This window comes from Neurospora hispaniola, assembly GCF_033458365.1.
Source record: "Neurospora hispaniola strain FGSC 10403 chromosome Unknown B0T23scaffold_7, whole genome shotgun sequence".
Classification (NCBI taxonomy): domain Eukaryota; kingdom Fungi; phylum Ascomycota; class Sordariomycetes; order Sordariales; family Sordariaceae; genus Neurospora; species Neurospora hispaniola.
Window position 1 is genome coordinate 3,041,942 of NW_026944412.1, and position 25,094 is coordinate 3,067,035.

The following is a 25,094-nucleotide window of genomic DNA, read 5'->3' on the forward strand; positions in this document are numbered from 1 at the left end:
AATGCTTCACGATACGATGTGATTCATTCCTATGAGAAACCATTTAATACTTGTCCTTATTCACTCATTTCTTCCTCCTCTTCCTCTTCCTCTTCCTCTTCTTGTCCCTCTCCTTCATCCTCCTCTCCGTCTTCCCTCTTCTCCCTAACCCACGCTTTCCAATCAACCCTCTCCCTTTCCACCCCTTCCCACTCATCCCATCCCCTCTCCTTTTCTTTGGTACCTTCCCCAAACGCCGTCCCCAGTCCACAAAGATGTCTCATCGTCGGCCGCCCATGCGGACAATTCCACGGCTTCTCCATCTCGCCCATATGCCTAACCACCTTCTCCATCTGCGGCCGACTCAACGCCCGACCGATCATGATGCTGTTCCTGCACGCTCTCATGGCAAACATCTTTCTCACTTTGGAAGGCCTCGGTATCGCGGTGGTGGCGCTCGAAGTCGGGTTATCCCCCAGCAGGAAGATCAGTTCCTCCAAATCTGCTACGCCGAAGGTCGTCTCACGCGAAAGGGGAAGAGATAAAAGCTGGCAGCGAGAACCGACAGCGGACTCGCCTGAGGTATCGACGCGCACTTGGAACCCGTTGGCCGCGAGCGCAGGTAGGTGTTCGAGGATAATTTCTTCTTCGACGGCGGTGAGGGTGAGCGGTTTGGGCTGGACGAGACGCTGGGATTGCACGGTGGTGGTGGATTGGAGGCGCTCAAAGTTGTACTTTTCGTCTGAGGCATGTTGGTCGATGATGAAGAGTTCATCATCTTCTTGGGTGGTGGCAGCGGGGCTTTGTTGAGTTGGGGAATGTTCTAATGAATGAGAGGAGGAGGCTTCCCTGACGGCAATGATGAAGCCGAGATTGAACTGGCCGACGATTTTCATTTTGGCAAAGTCGGATTTGGATATTTTGAGGGAGAGTTTCTCTTCGGCGTCGGCGGCGTCGAGACCTATGGTTGGTTTCCCATCGCTGCTCTCTTGTGTAGAGGAGGTAGCTGTGCCCGCTCTCGGTAGATACTTTGCCCAGGTTTCCATACGAGAACGGATGTCGCCTTCGCTTGTCTTTAGACGTTGGATAAGGTTGAAAGTCAAGTCTTTCCGTTTCAGTCGTCCTTTCACAAAACTGTGAGATCGCTTTTCGCCCTCTTCAGTGGGCTCATTTGCTTTTTTCTCAGCTGCTTTGATCATCTCTTGCACCTTCTTCTCTTCTTTGGCCTTCTTCTCGTCTTCATCAATGTACTCCTCGTCATCGTCGCCATGATGACAACACTCGGAAGGTGCATCTTCTGAAAGTTTAACTTGGCCATTATCATCGCCCTCCGCCACACTCTGACTGCTCTGGCCACTACTGGGACCATTGCCCTCTTCATCAGCTAGGCTATTTTCACGAGCTGAGTGTTCAGCTTCTTCGTCAATATCATCATACTCGACTGCGGGCACATCTTTCGTTTGGCTCACGAAAAGTGCTTCCTCATCGGAATCCACTCCTTTCTCTGTTTCGTTACCCTCTTCGTTTTCCTCCCCTTTCTCTTCCTCATCGACCATTTCCACATCCTCGGTCGTCATTTCGAAGTCCTTTGATACCCCGCGAGATGCACCACCCGAAGCAGAAAACAGCTGGGTCAAACGGCCACCGAAAGAAGGCACGGGCACGGTCCTAACCCCTTTCGTAGGGGAACTCCCAAGACTGACTGACCTCATGCCCTCCGACAGTCGGGACCTTTTATTGGACGAACCAATGACGCTGGTGATGGAATGACCGCCGATAGTGATCGTTGCCACCTCCTCTTGTGCTGACCTTTTCGGTGGACGTGATATTGATAAGAGGCTCCCTTTTGGAATAGGTGGCTGAGATGGGGGTGGAATGGATGACATTGGCAGTTCTTCCCTATCCATTTCCATATCATCAACCACGTCCTGAGTCACTGAATTGTTCTCCACGTGTTCATTGTCTTCTGCAGTATCCTGTTCGGCGTCCGAGTCGGCGTCCTTTGTGTCATATCTTCTGGCCATTTTCGGAGATTGTGGCTCCTTTTCGACAGGCGATTTCTCCCTTCTGTTGTCATTCGCGTTGATAGCAGCTGAAACTGATTGTTTCCGGGCCTCAGACTTTCGCTCAAGCCACCGGGCGAGTAGATTTGACGCTTGTGTGTTAGCAGGTGTGGATCTGGATGGCCCGGCATTCGTTTTCGAACCAGTAGACAGAGTATTTGGCGCGTTATCTTCATCGCTGACGGCCTTATCCGAGTCCTCATTGACAGCACGCCTAGTTGGCCTGTTGCCCTCTGGTCCGTTTTCAGGTCTATTTGAAGGCAGAGAACTGCTCGGTTCTTCCGATGCATCCCTGATGTCTTTCCCTCGAGCCGGGGTCAATGACCCCAAGGGGACTGTTGATGGCCCCCTGAAGGTTGAGCTTTTAAGTGGTTGCGTGTGTGAGACGGGAATTGTGACGTCTTGCAACTCAAAAAGCTCTATCAAGGACTCCCTCAAGTTATCCAACATTTGTCCTTGATCGTGAAGCAGGATAGTGCGTTTGTCTGGACTGACATTGACATCATAAAGATGCGTGTCCAGCTGAATATCAGCAAATATGAAAGGCGATTGAGTCGAGTTATAGGACCGATAGACCTCATTGAAGACCTTGGCGAACTGAGGCAACCCACACGGTCTTCCATTGACGTAGAACATTTGCCGATCTGGCGTCTGGCGGCCTTCTCCGTGAGCTGGGCGCGAGATGTGTCCACAAATGCGAACCTCTGTCATGGCGTCGTCGTCCTGAGCAGTCAGCTTGGCCAGGAGTCCAGTATTGGTAGGTTTTAGTTGCAGCCTGAGGTCCATAGCGATCAGGGCAGTCATTGTCTTTATGCCAAAGACGTTGATGATATTCTCTCGGGTGGTGGGGTTTCCCTTTGTTGAAAATAAGACCATCCGCTTTCCCTTGGTAGGCTGTTGCGACACTGTGAACTTGACGCCGGTTTGAATGCAGGCATACTGGTTAAGCAGGTTGACCACCTTGCCCCATTCTCGCTTGATGTTTCTTTCGAGCTCGCGGCGGCGGACAGGCAGACTCTTGAACAGGTTTTCGACTGAGACGGTTGTACCTCGCTGACCGGAAACAACACTGGTGCTCTTGAGCTTTCCGGATGTCTCGAACTCAAGTTTGGTGGCCTTTGGCGCCTCTTTCTGGGTGCATGTCACGATGGTGAAGTGTGACAGGGCGCAAAGGGAGGACAAAGCCTCGCCTCGGAAGCCGAAGGTTTGTAGGGTTGACAGATCATCGTAGTTGGATAGTTTGGAAGTGTAGTGTTTTAGCGCGATGGATTCATAGTTGCTGGATGATATTCCACCGCCATTATCCTGGACTTCGATCGAATCGAGGCCTTGGTTCTTAAATCGGACATCTGGTGATTCTTTAGTGTTTGTTCATATCTCGCATGGACAGATATCTTGCGACATACCGATTGTCGTCGCTCCAGCATCTAGGGCGTTTTCTACGAGTTCTTTGGCTACGGAGCAAAGGTCGACGATGACTTGACCAGATTGGATCTGATGGATCTGGAGGACGGGAAAACAAGATCAGTTGAACTTTCTTTGTGCCGGGCTACCATTGGAAAGTAGGCGAACCGTGCTCGGGTCAATAGCCTTGATGGCGCCATCTGAGGCCATTCTATCCCCAAACCTGATGTTTATGCTATACTAAGCTCATTGATCTTTGTCGGTGGATGGTTGGACAATTCAATATCCAAGGCTTGGGACGAGTTTAGGTTGGAGTTACAGTCGTCATGGTTGGATATGTCGGAGATAGCGTGATGGAAGTTTTGTTTGGGAGACGTGACGGCTGCCAACCAGGATATGCACACGCGTAAAGTGGTTGCGGCTTGGCGCGTTTTAGAGGTGGATCCACAGCGTAAGATACGCCAAAGTTACGCCATGTCATTCAGTATGCTGTGCCACTGTGTAGGTAGGTAGGATACATATTCCACGCATCAACCCCACCTATGCAAAAGCTGCCCCTAAGCGCTAGTCAGAATTAGGTAACCGTTTCCTGTCTACAAATTCTCAACTTTGACTTCGTCGATGTCGTCGTTCCAGCAGACATATTTCTGGTCCTTCAATGCCGTGCGGATCCATCTTCGTGTATGATCCTCATCAATTATTCGAGCAACTAGAATGGGAGGCCTCTCACCTTTGCCCATCCTCACCTTGCGGTTTTCTAATCGAGCAACTTTCGCTGTCAATCTTGACCGGCTGGGTGGGTGGTACGCCTCATGATCGTCAGGGTCATCGCAAAACCTCCACCCATGCCCGTTCGATGCCGCGCAATGGCAGCACATCACTTCCTCTTGTTCTTTTCCACGTTTTGAAGCTTTTCAATCTGAGTTTCTTACACAGTAATGTTAACGAGCTACAGGGTAGATAACTCGGATTCGCCAACTGCATTGCATGAGAACGGATCATTCTCTGTGACAACAACAAGTTCGGATAGGGACTGAGAAAGAGCTGTGCCGCAATAAACTCGCTAAACAGCAGCCATCAACTGAAACGTGTGGAAGTGGTTGGATGACGTTATGTGCAGTTCTTGGCAGGACGGCTGACTTCCGTTCATCTTCTGCGTACCCCAGCACTCTCAACCTTACAAAGACGTGGGCGTCACCACTGTCTTGAACTTGACAAGCGCCCGAGAAAGGAGATAAGGTCCCGTCAATTCTGACGGTTAGCCGCCACAAAGAACCCAGGCCGCCGACCAGTTCACGAGAACCGAGTGGCCAAACTACCAGTCGCACCGATATGTGCCAGGATGCGTGCCAAGTTGTCGAGACGTCAAGAGCGCCCTACAAGGTTGGAAGTTGAAGCTCAATAGATAAGGTAAGGCAAATCCGGGACGATAACAGCTTCAGATGCGCCTCTATCGTTGCTTTTGGCAACCCGGCGTTGGGAGACCGGCGAATGGACTGATGGCTGCTTCGTATTCATCCGATCGAGGCCAGCCAACAAAACACGAGACAATGGGCGGGCGTTGCCGTGCGGTACCATAGTGGCCGTGGAAATAGAACCCATTTCTTGGAGGTTCATGAGTACATGATCACGGATTACAATCACAGACGGTGAGAAGTACGACGCTGACCGGTTTTTGAATCGCAATCACCAGGAATTAATATGCAATTCCACATACGAGCTGCAAGATAGAGGAGGGTGTTCATTATAATGTTGCAGTTTCGGTCATCCAACCCCCCAATCCTCCCAGTCGAAAACCGGGCTGACGACAACGGGCACCCGCGTAGCTGTTCTGGCCTTGGCTGGCACACCTGCTGCCTGGGTAAAGCATATCGCAGCCATATACAGTCCGTTCGTCATGACGAAAGATGTCTTGGCGGGTCAGTCGAATGTCATTGTTCTTCTTTGAAGCAGCTCGCCGCCGCAAAGAGAGAAGGCCAGAAAAAGAACGCATCCGGCCCTCTCCGCTGCAAAGACCGAAACTCGCAATGGCACCGTAATTGCCTTGTCTGTACGTACCTAACAAGGTGAAGATCGCATCACTTCTAACCCACTCTGCATCAGGCATATGGAGACAAGTTGTTTTTGTCCGTTTCAAAAAGCCCGGCATTGGCCTTGCCAACTTCTGGGGGATCAAGGTGACAAGGTCCACCATGTGCCCCCTCTCATTCATACACCTACCTATAATGGATATGATGTGTTTGAATGTTTCGATATATCATTACATTGCCCTGGTAATAATCCAAGTTCTATTGTACCGTGATCCTGGACCATGGTTTCTTTCTGCGGTACAGTCGATCGGGACATTGGTGCATCACGCAAGAGCAATCCGCTGCGACCCACTGCCATTCATCCACTGTGCTGCTACAGGCAACTCCCTGATTCCAATCTGTCGAATGAAAAGAGTGTGTCGAATCACGTCAAAACATTTCGGCCCGCAGCGAGGCTAGATTGTCGTGGGCTCGCGGAGGACGCGGAGGGCTGGGGCTGGCGGGCTGGGCGGGCGGGCAAGCACCGAAAGACGGCTGAATGACGAACCCCAATCGTCCGGGCCCTGGTCTCCATTAAACAGTTGGGAGACTGCTGATTGGCTGGTGAGGATTGGAAACCCCCAAATCTCTCAAGTTCCTCAAGGGGGAGACGAGCGGGTGTCCAAGGATCTTGCTGCGAAATCCCACGGGAGCCCACTGTGAGCCCACTGAGCCCGCAACCCCAAAATGCTTAGTTTTCCTTAGCTTCGGCTTTTTCTTTCAGTCGCGTTCCCATCCGATAACTACCTACCTCTAACATCTTCCTCTTCTTTTACTCCTACTCCCGCCTCCCGCCTTTGCTCTCCTTTTCTTCTTTTCTATCGCTTCTGGTCCCGCGCCTCTGGAAAATGAGATTGGGGTAATGTGCTACCTGAGCCTTAGCCCTGTCCTCGAGCGCGGAAGACTAGACGACAGAGATCCGATAGATTGTCACTCGGCGCATTGACATCGGTCCATTTGACACCTGCAGAGAGCCCAGGTACCTCGACACAGGTACACTAACTAGAGCCTGCCCACTCACAGGAAGCACGGGCAGCTGACAGCGACTGGAACTGGCCAACGCCATTTCCCCTTCGCGCTTGCAATCGCCTCCATTGACGAGTAGGGAACTTCCATCGGCTGTCGGCCCCGTACTTGGCAACACCCTTCCCTCAACTTTACTCCAACTTCCGCCTTTGCAGATTCGCGTTTCGAGATTGTAGAGATTCGAGACTCTCGGAGCTGAGGCTCTTGTCCGTGAGCCCATCCATACCTCTTATCTCCCTCCACTCCCGAACGGCCGGGCCACTGTCAAACATCCGATCTCCTCCCGACTTGGCTCAGCCTGCAGTAGCATTTTGTCTTGCATACGCCTCACCTGCTGGAGCCAACCGCATGCCACGACTCTGGAGCAGAGGCGACATCACACCAAATAAACTACCCGAAGATCAGAGGAACAAAAAAAGTCAGACCTTAAGAGCCACCCACCCGCGACACTGGCTGCGCTCTGTGCTTCCGACCAACCTACCCTGACCCGTTCGTTACCTGTTGTGGCACACCCAAGACCGCCCGCCACTGGCACCAACCCTGGAATGAGGACTCGGCTAGCTGGAACCTCAGAAGACGGCCATCTATGTCCTGTCGAGGCTCCTTTTCCCAATGTCGACTTCCTACTACACCAACAACTCCAACAGGAGCAAGACGTGTACGCAAACTCGACAACAAACGCGACCGCATCCCCGCCCATAGCGCCCACATCAGTCCTTCCGCGACCCTCGCGACCCTCGCAGCAGTCCTCGGCCGCCGAACGAACTAGTCCCGAGTCGCCCTCTGTGCGCCAGTCCCCTACCAAGCGCGATCGTAATCCCGGCCCTTCCTCTATCTCCGGCGCCGGTCCGTTGAATCTCGACCACCAGTCTCCTTCTCAACAATCGCAAAACCAACAGCAACAACAACAGCAGTCTTTCTACGCACGAAGTAGGCGGTCCGGCAACTTCAATTGGAAACTGTCACACTCTCGGAATGGATCAATAGAGAAGCCTCCCCCCTCCTTCTTCTCTTCCTCCTTTTCACACTCGCCCTCCACTCCACCGCTCTCCCTCGGAGCCCCTGCGAACGGGGCCGCCCATTCAAAAGAGATGGAAAAGGAAGAGGAGCAAAAATTTGTTGGCAAGCGACCGAGGATACGAAGTCCATGGGCCATCACATTCGTGACCCTGCTCATCTCGATTCTAGGTATCGGCTTTCTGGCCCTCGTCCTGAATTCGTCTTTCACGCGACACATTGATCCCAAGGGTTGCCGCATGTCGTACATGCGCCCTGGCTACGCTAAATTTGACGATTTCGACACGGAACATACTCGTTTCGCAAGCAAATACTCGCTATACCTTTATCGCGAACTGGGCATTGAGAATGATGCAAAGGTATGGGATGAAAGACCTTTTAGTGTACCACTTCCCCCTTTTGCTTACTTTGCCTCTGTAGGTCAGGGGTGTTCCCGTCCTCTTCATCCCCGGAAACGCCGGTAGCTACAAGCAAGTTCGACCCATCGCCGCTGAAGCCGCCAATTACTTTCACGATGTATTACAACAAGACGAATCTGCTGTCAAGGCTGGTGCTCGAAGCCTCGACTTCTTTACAGTCGACTTCAACGAGGACATTACTGCCTTCCATGGCCAGACCCTGCTCGACCAAGCCGAGTACCTGAATGAAGCGATACGATATATCCTTTCGCTTTACCTTGATCGAACTCGCTCCGACCGAGACCCCAACCTGCCAGATCCGACATCAGTTATAGTCTTGGGTCACTCAATGGGTGGTGTTGTTGCCAGGACCATGCTCATCATGCCCAATTACCAGGCCAATTCCATCAACACCATCATTACCATGTCCGCCCCGCATGCTCGCCCCCCGGTTTCTTTCGACAGTGAGATTGTCAAGACGTACAAGGATATCAATGACTACTGGAGGCGCGCATACTCCCAACAATGGGCCAACAACAACCCTTTGTGGCACGTCACTTTGGTTTCCATTGCGGGCGGTGGTTTGGATACCGTTGTGCCATCGGATTACGCCAGCGTCGAATCACTTGTCCCCGATACGCATGGCTTTACCGTGTTCACTACGAGCATCCCAAACGTATGGACGAGCATGGATCATGCGGCAATCTTATGGTGCGATCAGTTCCGCAAGGCTTTGGTAAAGTCAATTTTCGACGTCGTGGACGTCAACAGAGCTGCCCAGACGAAGCCAAGGGCCGACAGAATGAGGGTCTTCAAGAAGTGGTTTCTTACAGGAATGGAGGAGGTGGCGGAGAAAACCGTGCCGTCCAAGGATCCTTCGACGCTGCTTACTCTCGAGGACAACCTGAGTTCCGTGATTGCGCAAGGGGAGCGCTTGGTGTTGAGGAGTTTGGGCGCGAGCGGCGCAGTGCGCGCTCATCTCTTGCCCATCCCTCCGTCAGGATCGCCTGAAGCAAAGCGCTTTACCCTCTTGACCGACCACAAACTGGATGTTTCCAGCGAAAGCGGGAGGCTGGAGGTTTTGTTCTGCAGTGTATTCCCAATGCAGCCTGGCCAGGCTGTAGCAGGCTTTGCGGCTCAGATTAACCTTGCTGGGGACAGTAGCGCTTCCACAAGGTTGGCGTGTAACAATGCGGCCTCGGATGTTGTTACTCTCCCAGCATCCCTTCGATCGTCGCAGTATCCCTTCTCTAAAGAAGGCGAGCCCCCGAAAACGCATTTCTCATATCTTCAGTATGACGTTGAGGATATCGCTGAGCATCAGTACGTTGCTGTAATCGAGAAGGCCCATACTCCGACCCCAGGCTTTGTGATCGCCGAATTTAGCGATGTTTCTCAGTCACATCGTACAAGGCATATCAGTCTTCGGCGGCTCCTCGCTTTCGGCATGAAATTCCGCCTCCCCTCCTCGCGACCGATGGTCTCCGAACTCAAGGTTCCCACTATGCAGTCAAGTCTGTTGGCATACAATCTGGAAATCAGCGAGCAAAACTGTGGTAAACAACAGGAGCTCTTCGCCCCGTTGATTCGACAGTATCTGACGGAGCCGTACGAGTCCAAGTTCTTCGTTAACACAAGGGAAGCTGCAGTGAGCATTCATGGTGTGGCGCCGTACGTGCCTCCGCCACTGAAGAGCAGATCGACGGAGGATGGCCTCAGTTTCCAGTTCTGGACTGATCCGACCTGCGCCTCCAATATCAATATCAAGATGAGCATTGATGTCATGGGCAGTCTGGGCAAACTCTATATGCGATACCGGACGGTATTTGCTGCGTTCCCATTGCTGGTGGTTACTCTTGTCCTGCGCAAGCAGTTCCGCATCTATGACACTACTGGCGTATTTATCTCTTTCTCTGAGAGTTTAGATCTGTGCTTGAGGCAGTCGATTCCTTTGGTTCTTGCCTTTCTCACGTTTCTATCCCTGTTCATCTGGAACTCATCATCGTCGGCGACTGCAAACATTTGGAACTGGGCCAATGTCACATCTGGCGCGATTGACTTTCACCAGAACGACCTCCTTATTGGAACACAAGATCCTTTCTTCTGGTTCTTGGTACCGGTAATTGGGCTCATCTGTGTTGGAATCTGCACCGTGTTCAACTACATGACTCTCACCCTTGTACACATTTTGAGCACAGCTGTCGGCCTCTTGAGCTTCCGGCCTGGGTGGATTCGTAACGACGAAAGACGCAAAGCCCTGCCGCTCCCTGCGTTCTATCCGACTTCACCAAGGCGGCGAATGGTCACCACGGCCATCTTGCTAGTCCTCGTTTCGACTCTGATCCCTTATCAGTTTGCATACTTGGTGTGTTGCTTGGTACAGCTGACCACCACGGTCCGGGCACAAAGACTCGCCTCAGACCTAAGATCAGCCGCCAACTCCAACTTTTACAACTACGTCCACTCCATTCTTCTGCTTATGCTCTGGATCCTTCCCATCAACCTACCCATCTTGGTGGTCTGGATCCATAACTTGGCGGTTCACTGGCTCACCCCCTTCTCTTCTCATCATAATGTCCTATCTATTATGCCCTTCATCATTCTCGTGGAAACGTTGACCACGGGCAAAATGGTCCCCAGAGTAAATAGCCGATTCAAGCACTTCACTAGTGTCCTGCTATTCGGTATCGCCCTCTACGCCGCCATCTACGGCGTTTCATACGCCTACATGCTGCACTATTTGGTCAACCTGGTAGCCGCCTGGTTGGCCATCGTTCACTCGACATCGGACAATTGGTCGGTACTTTCTGGCATAAAACACATCAGCTGCACCCTGTTCGATGCGGGAAGTACCAACAATGTCGGCGGCGTTAACGGAACTAATAACACAATGCTTGCCGAGGACTGTAAAATGAGAAAGGAGCCATGACAGAGAGAGAAAGAGGAAACGTGGAAAAAGAAGAAGAAAGAAGACCGTGGCTTTGATATCACTCATCACATCACATCCCATCCCATCACCGATGACGGATTAATGTCTCCCTACCGTCTACCGTCTCCTGTTCTCCTGTTCCGCCACGCGTCAAACAACAAACAAGCAAGCAGAGAGTTCCACACACGCAAGACCGTTATAGACTTATATACTACACATCCCATACATACATCCATACATACATACTCCATTTGATACCCCCCACAAGACGACGGGCCGTGGCTGATTTTGTTTCAGCACGCGCCTCATCATTAGTCTCAATCGACTGGCTTTTTCAACTTGGCTTTTGCTCGCGCGTATTTGTCTTCCTCTTCAACTCTCAAGGGGGGGATTAACTACCACTTGTACATATACACATCCATATAACTGTTCGAGTTGGATAAATATCCATTCCAAAGGGAACAATATGAAGGATGTTAATTGCTAGCTCGTCTCTTCCCGTCATTTGGCTGTACAATGTGTTTCCCTGCTGTTATTCCACACTTCTGGTATTATGTTCCCAGTCGTACCGGTACTAAACGGCATAGGGACCTTTGTCAGAACACCGACGCCAGACACCGTGAACTCGTGATATTTCAATGGAAGGGAAATCCAAATCTTTTCAGGGCTTGATAGAAACTTAGTGATTAGCCCCACTTCAACAAATACGGTCCGATGGTGTAGTTGGTTATCACGTCAGTCTAACACACTGAAGGTCCCCAGATCGAGCCTGGGTCGGATCAAAGATAAATAACTTTTTCTTTTTCCATCTTTCAATGTCAATATCAGCGTCACTTTTTGCATTTCCATGTCAAGTTTTTGTTAGTCACGACTTCTCAGTCACCATGCCCAAAAGATTTGCAGCGGTTTCTTGGTGGTAGGCCCTGCTTCATCTTTCTGCCGCGGTTTCAACTGGCGACGTTTTTCACCAACAGCTAGTTGCAGTGATACACGACGAATATCAACATGGAGTGCTAATGTCTTTCCCAAATGAGGTTATGGTGGCTGGTAGCACGATGAAGGACATGTTGCAGACAATCTACTTCGGTACTGCGTTCTCAAAAAATCATATTTTTCAGCCACGCCTCCTTGGTAATTTTCTTGTGTTCTTTGGTATTCTCAACCTCTTGTTATGCTACGTCGAATGGTCCATTATCCCGTGCGCAACTGTAGAGATATCTATAAACCAGCCAGCCATCTCCCTCACAAGCCACAACCGGTCCTCATTTGAACAAATTCATTCAATCCCCAACTCCTCCTTCCTCTTCCTAACCTCCTCCACCGCCCCCTCCGGATCACTAACCGTCGGATTCCTTAACTGCCACGCCATCACCACCTCCAGCGCCTGCCCCATCCACTTCCCCGGCTTGACCCCCAGTGCCTTCGCCAGCTGCTTACCATCAATGATCCGTTTCACGCTCGGCGCATCCATCAGGTCCATCTCTACCAGATGATCCAAAAAGGCCTGCCACTCCTTGAGCACGTCCTCCACCGTCTCTTTACCTTCACCAGTGGTCCGGTCAGCAACATCCACGAGCACAGCATACAAAACCTGCAGTCGCCAGTTGGCGCCCGCGCCCGGTCTCGAATCCCATTCCCGAATCTTCATGCCCAATGTGTCCCTCTCCATCTTCTTCCCCTCATCGCCAGCAGCAGGACGAACGACCAAGTCGCGTATGTCAAGGATCTTCGTGCGATTTCTGTGCGACGCGGTGATCACGTCCGTTAGTTTGTTGGGCGCGCGGTAGCCTTCGCGGGCCGCCTGGGTGGCGAGCGGCGGGGCGGGTTTGCCGCCCTTTAGGTCAGGGTCGTCGGGCAGAGCGGCGAAGGGGACGAGGGCGGCTAGGTTCCAGGCGAAGTAGGCGGATTCTGGAGAGGTGACAAGGAGGGAGTAGATGGAGCCTGGGGTAGCGAGGGTGGTGGAGAGAGAGTGGAGGGTTTGGTAGGCGATGGGCCAGGAGGTGAGCGGAGGGCGCGGGAAGTCCGAGCGGGCGGAGTCGGTGAAGAGCGTGTGGTAGAGGGAGAGGTCGTTGATGTAGGTTAGGGAGGAGAAGGGGTCGGGGCCTGGTAGTAGGTGGTGTTAACATTTGATAGAAAGATTGTAGTTGGAGGAAAAGAAATGAAAAGACTTACCCTTGAGCATCTTCTCCAACTCGACACCGACTCGCTCTCTGCTAATCTTCAGCTTGAGAGCTTCCAACACCCTCTCGTCACCCATGACCGCCTTTGTCTCCTCGTCAATCGTGAAGCCGAGCCTGCACGCAAATCTGATGAGCCTCAGCACTCTCAGCGGGTCGTCCATGAACGTCTGAAGCGGCTCCAACGGCGTCCTGATCAGCTTCCTTTCCATATCCTTCATGCCACCCGTAAAATCCTCCACCTTGCCGGTGTGCAAGTTATAAAACAAGGCGTTAACCGTCGCATCTCTCCTCAGCGCGTCCTCCTCGGCCGTACCGAATTCGACCTGTGGGTGTCTGCTATCCTCGGTATACGTCTCCTTGCGCAGGTTGACAAGGTCGACGTCCAACCCGAAAAGCTTGATGGTGGTCGTCTCCAGGTGCTTGCTTTTGTCCGGGTTGCGCGCGATCTTGTGCAGGTTGCCTACGTCGGCGGGACCGATGGAATGGCGCTCCCGATGGGCCGGGTCGGCATCGCAGTAGTCGCGCAGGCGCAGTGCGAAGGCTTCGCCTGTCATGTTGTTGATAGCCACATCGATGTCGTTGCTTTCGGTCCCGAGGAGCTTGTCGCGGACCCAGCCGCCTGCCCAACGGAGAATCACCGGCTCGTTGACGTTCTTGCCCTCCTTCTCTCCTTCGGCGGCTTCTTGGGACTCGTTGATGTACTTGGCGACGTCGACAAGGAGACCCTTGAGCTGGGCCTCGACCGCGTTGAGCGGGATGCTCTGGTCCGTGAAGACTGCGCTGTCAGCCATGACTGCTTGCCGTCTGGTTCTAGCAGCAACAATGGCAGGAGGAGTGGTGGCTCTTATAGTCTGCCTCTTTGCTGAGTCGCTCGCTTGAGCTTCAAGGTGAGCGGGAGCTTGTGGTTCGGGCTTGTTGTCGGATGGTGGGGTGGGTGAGGAGAAGTCGCCAAATTTGCGCTTCATGAGGAAGAAGGGAGAATGACAAGATCGTCTCAGTGGTAAGCGGCAGAGACGAGAAAGCATTCGCCGTTTGGTTGTTTTATTGAGGGTTGATGTCACTTCCCGTTTTACAAGGCTGTCTTGTTATCAAGGTAAGTGAGATAGGTGTAAAGTGAAAATGTGGAGTGCAGGCTTTGAATTGCTGAGAGGCCGACCGCTTGATGGACGGGACAACTCGATTGTTACTTCCCAACACGCCGGTGACTCAGTCCGAGTCACGAAATCAGCAGTAATAGACAAAATAATCTGGAGAACAGGAAGGCTCAAGGTTGTGTGCTCTGCAGGTTGTACGATTATCGATGAAGCTCACTGCAATTAGTTCAACGTCCAGGCACGGTGCCCACACAGTACAATTTACGGTGCAGGTGAAATCAATACCGGCCCCCTTTTGGAGTCCATCTTCAGCTGTTGTCAATGCCTTCTTTTGACAACAGTTACTACTTGTTCATTGATAGATAACAGAAAATCCGACCAGAAATGACCCGTCTTGGCCTCGCCTTCTATAGTGATGAAAATGAGCAAACGCAACTCCCGTATTACCCACATTAAGCTTCTCCATTTCTCTATATATATCCACGTCAAGCCGTGGCCTCTTCATTCTTTTCCTGCGCCGGCGCCTCAGTAGCCGCCTCTACCGGAGCTAGAGAGTTCCCGGGTTCCGCCTCAGCGACAGGCTCTGTTGCAGGCTCAGGTTCAGGCTCATCCAGAGCGAGATCCTTCCTCAACTCGGGCAAGAACCGATCGATCCTCTTCCACGTCTCATCCCATAGCTCCTTGCGCTCCGGGTTCTTACTTGGTGGTACAAGATAGCCGTTACTCGACATGATCAGCAGCACATTTTTCAAGTTCTCAGGTACAGCCTCCTCCTATAACGCGCAAGATCGTTAGATTTTCTGATATTCGTCGTCACGGGAATTCAAGCCGCATGTTGGGTGTAACTTACCAAGCTATCTCCCTGTCCACTGTTCATCAACCGATCCATGATTTCAATGATCTTCAACCACAGATCCAACATGCCATCCCACTGAGACAGCATTACGAGGTACTGCAAGAAGACCTTGGACAGTAACGACGCCGCCTGTACGCGCGTCTCGCTCATGCCGTCGCGGTCGGACGAGAACACCTCTGGCTTCAACAGTACGAGAATCAGGGGGAACAAAACTTCGCCAAAGATAGCTGTCCACTCCGAGTGGTCCTCCGAAGTGAGCTCTGGCGAAAGGAGGGACCTCTGCATGGAAGCAAAGGCCAGATGTCGTACTTCACGGCAAGGGTTGGTGCACTGCGTGGTGAGCGACTTGAAGATGGGTAGCCAGTAGGCGGACCATGCTGTTGTCGCGTTAGCACTCCATCTCATAAATTCCCGTTCAATGATACTGCTCTTTGAGGACTTACCCTCGTTGCTTTCCAGGTGTGACTGCTTCATCAGATGCGGAATACGCTCCGTCATCTGCGAAATGATGTGGATAGCCTTGATTCCCCGCGCCACCACCGCGTTCTCGCTAGGCTTCTTGTCCTGCTTGATCGGCCTGACGGGCGCCTTCCTGCCGCTCTTCTTTGCAGTACTATCCGCCCTCTGCTCCTCGATCGCACCAATGCTAGCCATGGATGCGAACTCGTTGAGCAGCCCAATCGCTGCCTCATAATTATCTGCGATGATCGCCGATGGTGTGCCCGATACACCGCTCTCAAGAATTTCGAAAACCGCAGGCGCCGAGTCGGAGTTGGTGGCCAAGGTCCTCAAGATCACCCAGAAGTCGGGTGAAGTCATCATCTCGCTTTTCAGAGGGCATGGCTTTTCTGTGCACTCCTTTAATCCGCGAAGAACAAGAGACGATGTCTTGAGCAGGATCTCCTTGGAAAAGAGGGATACGGTATGAAGCAGGATGGGAACCCGGATGAGGTCAAAGTCCTGGCAAGTCGTCAGTGTCTCGTTTTCGCAGCAAACAATAAGCTTTCGGCCGAGTACTTACATAGCTGGCTTGAAGCAAGGCAAAAAGGTAGTACGTCGCCCTCTCAATAACAATGGGATGGTAGTTGTTGAAGTCGCGCACAATGGTGTGGATAGCTCCAATGACCCGCTTGCCCAGCAGCTCGATGGTCTCGCGGTCACGAAGAGCCAACACTGTGCAGTACTCAATGACATAGACAAGAGTCGGGTCATAGACAGCCGTATTCTGACGCGCCTTCTGGCCGTTTGTCGGAGAGGAGGGGGGGATGTTTTCTGCCTTCACAGTCATAACCGCCCCTTCGGGTCCGTTGTCATCAGGGATCTGAGCAAGCAGCGCATCCACAAGCGCCTCAAGGTCCTGCGGTGGAAGTGTCCTGAGAAGTAGTGTTAGTTGCAGTTTTGCCAGGGTAAGCTTCGATGCACTAACGAGATGTTGGCAAAAACATCGCCAATGTGGCACTGATTGACGCAGTCAACGGTACAAAGGGTGCTCTCCAGCTCTTCATCCGACGGCTCAGGCGGGTCGTCCGCCGCATAGCTCGAGATGTACGAGGTGAAAGCGGAGAAAAAGCTGGTTTCGTTCTGTTTCTGCCGGTCGATTACGTTGGAGGGGCTCTGCAGCGGTATCGCTGGCAAAGCAAGTCGGTCTGGTTCCGTCGAGAAGAAGGGCGGTATTAGTGAATTAACAAATAGGTTGAGCCATATCCGGACAATCTGGTTATGATTAGCATCAAAATACTTCCCTCACTGAGCCAGGAACACTCACATATTTCCAGCTATTCCGAATGATATGCTCCGAACCCGTCACCACGCGGAACAGGACAAGCGTAGCCAGCTGCGGCCGAACGTCTCTACCGAACTTGACCGCCAGCTCGCTCACCATGACGCTGTTCTCGCCGACTTGAACCTCGGTGTTGAGTTGTGTGTTGGACAGCGACTCGCTGCTCAGAGTCGAGATCAAGCTCAGGCGGTAGACGAGCTCATCCAACGCCTCTGAATTGCCGTACTTGGTAGCAATCCGCGCGCACTCATCGAAGCCGGTGATAACCCTGGCATACACCGTGTCGTCGGTTGCCGACATGAAGACAAAGAACAGGCAAGAAATGATGGCATTCCACGTCGTGTTGAAAATATCGGCGTCATAAATGTTGGTGTCACAGAGGACCAGCGGGCCAGCCGACTCCGTCTTGAGAAGGAGCTCCTTCCATGCGTAGTCAAACCCATGTTGATTATCGTGCTCTTCAGGCAAAATGATCTCGTTGGACTTGATGGCATCATATATGTCTTGCAAGTATTCGGGTGCGAAATCCTTGCCGCCGTTCTGCCCGCGCAGGTTGCGGGCAAAGTCTGTATAAGTCATGCGAGCATGCCCCCTAAAGTTGGGGTTGTGCTGATCCGTGTTGAGCATGATGATCGCGTACGTGAGAATGTAGACGGCGTCCTTATCTGCCACGTCTTCAGGAGTACTACCGGCGCAGTACTTTTCTGCGAAGGAGGTGACGATGCGCTCGATTAGCTGTGCCTCACCAGGCAAACGGAAGGTTTCCAAGAGAACTCGCAGCGCCTCATCGACACGCTTGCCGGTGAAATCCATCATACCAATGAAGTGGTCCAGGATCGCCTCATTTCCTCTTTTTGAGATGAACTCGCCGAGCATCTTCTTATTAACCCTGGAAGTCCCCTTCAGAAACGTCGCAACGCACAGAGGGTCAGTATCGCTGGCGATAATCCCTTTATCTTTCAGGTAGGCCAAGCCTCCCTTGGGGTTCTCATTAAACTTGTTCGTCCCCTTGATGATCACCTTTTTCCTCGCCCGTCTTTCCCTCAGTTCTTCTGGGTCGGGAAGACCCTCCGTTTCCGGCGCCTGATCCAGCCTCTCGGCAATATACTGGATAAAACGAAGAAGCGCATCCAGACACAGCGGTGGAACACTAGTGGTGCTCCACGTTGCCGAATCTGGGAGAGCATTTCTTGCTAGCAGTCCGATCAGGTCCTCACAGAGGTCCACCCGATCTTCATCGCAGTCGTAGTTGACAAACAGTTCAACCATGAAGCTTGGCATTCGTACAAGAACACCAATATTTTCCACCATGGCCTGTCTGGCATCTGGTTTTCGCGCGCCTCCTTCGAGGCCCAGTTTCTGGCGGTCCTTGACTGGAACAGGCGTCGACCGGCCACTACCGGCCTGTGATGGTGGCGGCTTGACAAGCTTGGGTGCCTGAGGAATACCCGAATAGAGACTTGGGTCGATGCCAGGTTCCCGAGGGATCTCAACGGCTGGATGTAGGCAAGCGACCAAGTATGACAGATACAACTCTTGTTGGAGCTTGAGAACCCCCCTGCAGGTTGAGAGCAGAGTACCAGCAACAACCAGCGCCTCTTGCAAGACAGCCATGTTATCCGACCGTACGAGCTGGAAAAGGTAGGAGCACAGCTGGTCCTCTGCAATGGTGGCGAGCGCGGGATGTCTGGCAATGGATGGACCAGCAACCTCAAGAGCAACATGGATGATGCGGAGCGCCATGACCCGCATCTGATCAGGATGCTTACGGTCATGGGGGTTGAGAAAGCTCACGAGAACGCGAAACAGTTCCCTAACGGATGGTAGTGAGTAAGGGCGGAGATCAATGGACGCAGTGCTCCCAGTTCCCGAGCTGGTGCTGCTGCGACGAGCGTCTGCTGCACTCCCAGTGCTGCTGCGATCCCCATTTTCCGTCTCAACAGCTGTTGAAGGCCGTGGATCAGCAGAAGACGTAGCCGTTTCCGGCCTTTCGTTCCCCTGCGCTGCTAGCAGTTCAGTAGCCACTGGAGTGACCGGGACGTCCGTTCCGTTGGCGACAGGGTCCAGCTTCACACTGTCCATGTCGCCGCTGGTCTGCCGGTCTAGTGCCTCGCTCTCCTCGCCAGCTTCCACCTCCAAGTGCTTCAGATCCTCAAAGATGATCTGACACATGCGAACCATAGACGCTTCCGCCGTCTGCCTCAACACCGCCGAGAACCTCGACCGGGAGCAGATGGTTAGACCCCGGCCCATCATGTCGCAGACGCTCTCGTCGCTCAGAATGTCGCCACCAGGCCCAGCCAGCATGTTCTCCATCAAGTGTAATATCATGAGCAAGACAACCTCCTCTTGCGCCGAGTCGCTAATGTCGAACTGGCAGTGGGTGATGGCTGCAGAGAGAGACTGCATGGCCAGGGCGAACCGAGGAGATTGGGGCGCGATGAAGCCATAGGACAGAAACTTTTGGATAGCACGGAGCGCAAGAATCGTGATCGGAGCGGCGGTGCCCTTGGCTTGTATAATCTGGAGGAACGGGTAGAGTAGGACCAGGGCATCAAACTGGTGGATATCTGCGAGTATGCGATTAGCCCAAAAGTTTAATCATGGGAGGCCTTTTTGCCTTTCCATTGACATGACGCGAGCAACAGCGTCGTCTGTATAGCTACCTTTGACGCCCGTCAACTCCTGTCGAAGCCTTCCGAAGCCTGATATCAGCGGATTGTCCAATATGCTCTTCCCTTTCTTCCCCCTTAAGCCCCATCGGTTGGTAGCCAAGTCACTGGAGTCATCAGCGGCCGAGGACCCAGCCATCTTCTTCTGATCGCGACGCAGAGCCGGGCCTGAAGGGGGAACAAGCTGGATCAGGTTCGGGCTGCCCCCCAAGATGGCTGACACGGACGAATGCGGCGAGCGGGCATGTTTCTGAATAGCGGACGTGATCGCAATACACTCGGATATGACGAGGGAGACCGGGTCGACTGCCACGGAGACAGGGCGGCTGCGGTATTGCATGCGCGACGACGAGAACATCGGGCCTTTGCGGGAGACGGAGATCGGCGTGCCGGGTGCTTGTGCTGCTGCTAAGACAGCCGAGTCCGCGAGGGCAGCTGGGTGGTCACCCGCATCTCGACTCATGCTGCGACTGCCGGTCTTTCTTTTGGCGTACTATTTGGAGGGGTCGTGGGGGTTCGGGCGGCCGTCGTCCTCGGTGAGCCTTCAAAGAGAGTGACAGCGTCGAGTGTTTGTAGAAATTCGGAGTTGTACACTATCTAGAATGTCGTGGTCAAGTTAACAGCCAGAGTGGGAAGGGGGGGCTACCTGGGTGTGACAGGTGGACGGTGGCCAAGAACTAAGGTACCCTCTAGCGCAGGTAGTAACAAATGTCATTTGGAGATCCAGTACTGTGTACACCTATCAGTGGCCGCCGCGGCTGACAACGAACTAATACTACGCCAAGTTACCTACCTCTGTGTACACTAGACTGCAAGTAGTGTCCATACTAGAGAAAGGATGTACCTCGACAACGGCAGTGCTCTTATGACAACACGGAGGGTTTTGAGTCTTGCCCCTGTCTTTTTTCTTCTTTTTTTTTTCTCTCTTTTTTTCTTCAAGAACAGATATCGCTAACCACAAGCTTTTATGCATGTGCCTACCTATGCAAACTCTAGTGGGAGCACATTTGGAGATCGCTCATCAAGGTACCTCCCGAGACGCAGTCTGATGTCAAAGGCACCAGGCAGCGTGTCTCCATTCGCGGCCCGGGCCCGAAGCCAGACAGCAACTACCACCCGGTAGCCATTCGAGAGACATCCGGCCGCTACGCTCAGCCAACAGGACGAAGCGACCAGAGAGGCGTATTGGAAACTCACCCCATTCGTGGTCGCTATAGCAGATTGCAAAGCAAAAAAGACATTTCCCGGAACGCCTCTGCTATGATTTTTTTGAACTCGTTGGCCGCGAGACGCTTCTATTATACATGATCTTAGATTTCCCTCCAAAAAGATTTTGTCTTTCCGGTCCGTTCCTGACATGAGGTGAATACGGTGTGAACCGTCGCCAATTACATATCCCTGATATCTAACCCTCCCTCTCCAACTGCCCATTGTACACAATAGGTAGATGTATATGTGGGCGGCTTTGCCCATTTTTTTTTTGGTATGCGTCCACTTGGCGAAACACAGCGTTAGACCAGAGATGAGGATGCAGAAATACAACGAAAGAGGCAATATTAAAAAGATAGAAAAAAATATAGAAAAAAAAAAAAAGCCCGGGTGGACACTCGAGCACAGCTCACTGAGTACCCTCCTTCTTCTCCTCCTTGGGAGCAGCATTGGCTGGTCCATCAGCCGGTCCGGCTTGTTGTCCTGCTGCTGGTTGCTCTTCCGCCTTCTTGTTCTCCTGCATGGCGAGGTTCTGTATTTCGTTCTTGTCCTTCTCCCATTGGCCAGTGGCGTCGCCAAAAGACTCCTTCATCTTCTGCTCCTTCATCGCTTTCTCCTTTTCCTCCTTCTCGCGAGCGAGTCTCTCCTGCTCCATTTGCTGCCCACTGTTAGCGACCTGTCAAACTTGCATAACCAGATGCGTGATTGCTTACCTCCATGTGCTTGATATCGTCTACACTAGGCTCGTACAAATGCCAGATAGTATAATGAGGAAGGCCAACAACTGAGAAGCCCATCCTTCTCGACATCTGTTATCATAGTGGTTAGACGGATCCAAAGCCGCGGGAAGGCCTGGTGAGCTTACCTTTCCAAAAGCTTCTGTCTCGGCATGTTTTTCGAAGCTGAACGCCGGGAAGTGGACGCCGTAACGGAAAACCTTGGCCTTTGCCAGAATACTCACTCCACCAACGCCATCGATCTCCATTTCCATGTCGGGATCGCCATAGGGGTCCCGGAGATATGCGAGATGGGGACGCCAGGTAGCATATTCTGCGTACCCCTCCACGATAACTGCATCTTCGTCGAGAGTATCCGCGAGTGCGAGGGCGGTTTCGGACTCGGCCCAGGAGTTAAGGTCGTAGGGCTGTTCTCCGCCCAGCCAGTCAGGTAGCGGACGCCAAACATCTAAAGTCCGGTCAGCATTTCCAGTTCTCTCTCCAATATCAGCTAAGGGTTGAGGAGGCTTACTTGGCACAATCACATCCTTGTTGTGGCGCATCAGATCCTCCAAGATCGTAGTCGGCGCAGTCTCCACGTCGACATCACGCCAGTAGACCCACGAATGATACGGCCGAAGGGCAGCGCTGAGGAGCCAATTTCTAGCTTGGGCCATGAGCTTTCTTCTGCTCGCCTGCGCGGCGAAACCGTGGCGGCTTTCCACATCCTGATTAACCTTTTGTCCAAAATCTTTCTCGATGATGGAGATTTCGCCAAAGTGCTTGGACGGGTCGGTGCTAGCTTGAATAGCCGTAAGCTCCCGTTCAAGAACCGCCAAGGTGTTGTCTTTCGAGTCCGAAACAAGGAAAGCGAGATCGATCAGATGGTGAGGATACGTAAGGTTGAGGAGGTGACCGAAGAACATGGGCATATGCACTTCGGCATCGCGCAGCGGCACGCAGATCAAAATTCGCTCCTCTCTCTCCCATCCTTTCGCGGTGCCCTGCACGTTAGACAGGTCGTAGTATCGCACCGTCTCGAGTTGGAAATCTTCAGAACCGGAGCCGAGCCAGGAGAAAGACCCCGAATCGCCGGGCCAAACGAACAGCCCAAAGAGAAGTAATGATAGCAGCGCTATTGCCAATCGCACGAATAGTCCCTTCCGTCTTCGAAATGGTGGTGCCGCGCCTCGAGGTTGGAACCTGTGGAGTGATGGCGGACGGCTCCCGTCAGCTTCCAACGTTCGTTCGTTCGCCTGGTGATTCAGGGGGTGGGGGAGCCGCGAACACGCCAAGGCACTTTACCTGTGAGGAGAAATCTCGAATGTGTTTCCCCGCGGGTACCCATTGGAATATCCGCTCGCATGGTGTCGAGGGACCGCCTTGGACCCGGAGGAAGATGCGTACGGCAGCATTGGGCTGTTTGGTGATAGATGGTCGCTGCAGGGGCGGCCAATATTACCTATCGAGCACCTCAACCCCCCTTTGCGCACGCAGGGTACCTGAGTCCTGCGAACCGGAAATGCTAACAGATGCTGCAGACTGGGCGGTCTCTCGCTGGATATTGTCGACGCACGCGGTGCCGAAACTGTGTCGAAATGAGTAGAGAAGGGACCAGGCCGGTTCGGGATCAATGCATCGTGGTCAGAGAGAAGTTTGGGCGGAAGATCAAGACGATCGCGTTCCCGTAGCACCGAGTCGTTTGATAAAAAGCTGAGGTGTTCGCACCGGGCTGTGGGCAGCTTGACGGATCGATACACGTACTAAGTACCAGTCCAGATAAGATTGGCGGGTTGGGATGGATTTCTTTACCAATGGCGTCGCAAAATGGCCCGGCTGTTCGACGGGGTCCGGCCAATTGTACCGCATTTTGCACCCACCCACAAATGACCCCAGACTTGAAGCCTGGGTTCCAGGGGTTCTAGCGTAGTGTACAGGATTTAAAGTCGCCAAGGCTTCAGAATCGACGGCGAAGTCGACCTGAAACAGTGGCAATTCAAGTACCGTCGAGTCTGTGCCGTAGTTATCATCTCTGTGGACTACAAATGGGTACATCAGGGTGCGTCTTTCAATTTATTGAGGTTCAACCTCGAGACACAGACGATTTGAAAGGAAACCGGGCTTACATCGCGGAAAATGGTCATTCGGTCTGGAATTGATCCTGCACATCAAGGGCAATATCTTAGGTCTGACTGGAAATAATCAAATATTTGGCAACTCTTGTTTTCATTGTTCTATCTCTGCTTCTGATATCTTGAAGCCCTAGTGTAAATGTCAAGGACAGACACACCGTCGATCCTCAACCACATCCAATTTTACTGGGGTCATTGAGTTGTCGAGTCATGAACAACACAAATATTACCTCTTCAAAAGATGCGTTGCAACAAAACGTATGAAACGTTCGCGCCATCAACTACTGACCGGTCAGTTCATGGTCATACGCGAATCGGCATCAAGCAGAAGGCGAAGACGACACAGATCAGACAAGCCGTTTTAACTCAGCCCTACAAAGCCGGCCCAAGCCTCCCACGCCCCAAAACGGTGCGCAGGAGACTCGGACAACGGAAGCCAAATGACACCCCGAAGGAAGACACCACAACTAGTCCTCACGCCCCGAAAGACGCTCCAGTGCGGATGGATGGCTCGGCCCGTACATATCGTTGAATGGATAGACTGTTGTCATCATTGTGCATGGAACAAAGGAAAAAAAGGCAAAGTACCTACCAGATGGGCATGTCGACTCTCCCACTAGACGCAAAACCATTTTCAGATCCTATACGACTTGAAGTTTGTCAGCCAGCGTGCTCGCAGCATGTGTGGTAAGGGCTGTTGTTGTAAAAAAGAGTTGGGGTGATTGCCATATCAGAAGGTTTTGGTATAATTGGTTATCGCTCATTATTGTTCAGAAGCAGAACTGAAAATATTTTGTTTCATCATGGACAATCGGGTGGGTGATGATGTCAGGCGGGGGGGAAAACACAGAAAGAAAAACAATGTGATGCTTACCTAGTGGGTAGAGACTGAGAAAACGGAGCGGAACAGCAACGGTGACAATAACAAGTTTGTCTGTACTATTGATTGTCAGTCAACGGTTCCTCCAAATGAGTTGCAAGTGAAGAATGTGTTGAAGGAGTAGTCAGATGGTAGTGCATGTTTGTTCGATCGCTCAGAGATTATCGCGAGAACTGTGGTTATGGGATCATCATGAGATGTGAAAGGCAAGGGGAAATAAACTTACTCTATCCGTGCGAACCAACGTCGGCCATATCAGACAGCCAGGACATGCTCTCAAGCAATGGGGTTCGCCATCGCAGAATAACCAAGAGCATGCCTGTGCAGCTAACATGACCATGCCATTGCTGCGCCAGCGCAGAAGGCTGCCCAACCAAAGCGACCATGAGCATGGTAAGACTATGGTATCATGGACGCTCCCCAAAGACAGTGGCCATATGAAGTGAAGGCATTGATCCAATGCCGACAATCGCAAGCCGTTCCTGCCGTTGCGAACGGTGTGGGTTGGTGGAAGAGTAAGTTCAAGATGAGGTTGGAACTGAAGTCGGCAGAGTTTTGTAGCTGCGCAAAAAATTCCTCCATTGGTGGCTTTGACATGGAATTCTGGGTGGGGCATGTGGCTGACTGATCAAAATCGACAGTGAATGTGAGGTTGCGCCACAACTACTTGAATTTGAGAGTGGACCCCAC

At 52.4% G+C, this 25,094-nt stretch overlaps 6 protein-coding genes and 1 non-coding gene across 7 annotated transcripts; 2 read left to right on the forward strand and 5 right to left on the reverse strand.

Annotated features, from left to right (window-relative positions):
- Positions 1-12: 12 nt before the first annotated feature.
- Positions 13-3,815, reverse strand: B0T23DRAFT_344724 (uncharacterized protein). Its single transcript, XM_062835946.1, has 3 exons — positions 3,615-3,815; positions 3,449-3,545; positions 13-3,391 (listed from the first exon to the last, which is right to left on the reverse strand). The coding sequence occupies exons 1-3, from the start codon at positions 3,654-3,656 to the stop codon at positions 57-59; spliced, it is 3,474 nt and encodes a 1,157-aa protein (XP_062690310.1). The 5' UTR covers positions 3,657-3,815; the 3' UTR covers positions 13-56.
- Positions 3,816-6,924: 3,109 nt separating this feature from the next.
- B0T23DRAFT_224114 (PGAP1-like protein-domain-containing protein) lies at positions 6,925-11,143 on the forward strand. The gene is made up of 2 exons (XM_062833782.1): positions 6,925-7,917; positions 7,979-11,143. Exons 1-2 carry the CDS (start codon positions 7,087-7,089, stop codon positions 10,883-10,885), a joined length of 3,738 nt encoding a protein of 1,245 aa, XP_062690311.1. The 5' UTR covers positions 6,925-7,086; the 3' UTR covers positions 10,886-11,143.
- Positions 11,144-11,593: 450 nt separating this feature from the next.
- Positions 11,594-11,667, forward strand: B0T23DRAFT_t310. The gene has a single exon. It is a non-coding gene; the product is annotated as a tRNA-Val (tRNA).
- A 333-nt stretch (positions 11,668-12,000) lies between these two features.
- Positions 12,001-14,030, reverse strand: B0T23DRAFT_447314 (uncharacterized protein; the record flags this gene model as incomplete). The annotated part of the gene is made up of 2 exons (XM_062840998.1): positions 12,001-12,988; positions 13,058-14,030. The coding sequence occupies 2 exons, from the start codon at positions 14,028-14,030 to the stop codon at positions 12,162-12,164; spliced, it is 1,800 nt and encodes a 599-aa protein (XP_062690312.1). The 3' UTR covers positions 12,001-12,161.
- Positions 14,031-14,432: 402 nt separating this feature from the next.
- B0T23DRAFT_387489 (uncharacterized protein) lies at positions 14,433-20,177 on the reverse strand. Its single transcript, XM_062837686.1, has 7 exons — positions 19,462-20,177; positions 16,781-19,365; positions 16,442-16,728; positions 16,037-16,388; positions 15,459-15,975; positions 15,010-15,392; positions 14,433-14,932 (listed from the first exon to the last, which is right to left on the reverse strand). The coding sequence occupies exons 1-7, from the start codon at positions 19,928-19,930 to the stop codon at positions 14,645-14,647; spliced, it is 4,881 nt and encodes a 1,626-aa protein (XP_062690313.1). The 5' UTR covers positions 19,931-20,177; the 3' UTR covers positions 14,433-14,644.
- A 779-nt stretch (positions 20,178-20,956) lies between these two features.
- Positions 20,957-22,758, reverse strand: B0T23DRAFT_447318 (Anp1-domain-containing protein; the record flags this gene model as incomplete). The annotated part of the gene is made up of 5 exons (XM_062840999.1): positions 20,957-21,334; positions 21,390-21,485; positions 21,542-21,861; positions 21,925-22,648; positions 22,681-22,758. 5 exons carry the CDS (start codon positions 22,756-22,758, stop codon positions 21,086-21,088), a joined length of 1,467 nt encoding a protein of 488 aa, XP_062690314.1. The 3' UTR covers positions 20,957-21,085.
- An 841-nt stretch (positions 22,759-23,599) lies between these two features.
- B0T23DRAFT_387494 (uncharacterized protein) lies at positions 23,600-24,948 on the reverse strand (the record flags this gene model as incomplete). The annotated part of the gene is made up of 4 exons (XM_062837687.1): positions 24,631-24,948; positions 24,399-24,463; positions 24,117-24,173; positions 23,600-23,805 (listed from the first exon to the last, which is right to left on the reverse strand). Exons 1-4 carry the CDS (start codon positions 24,742-24,744, stop codon positions 23,802-23,804), a joined length of 240 nt encoding a protein of 79 aa, XP_062690315.1. The 5' UTR covers positions 24,745-24,948.
- Positions 24,949-25,094: the final 146 nt, after the last annotated feature.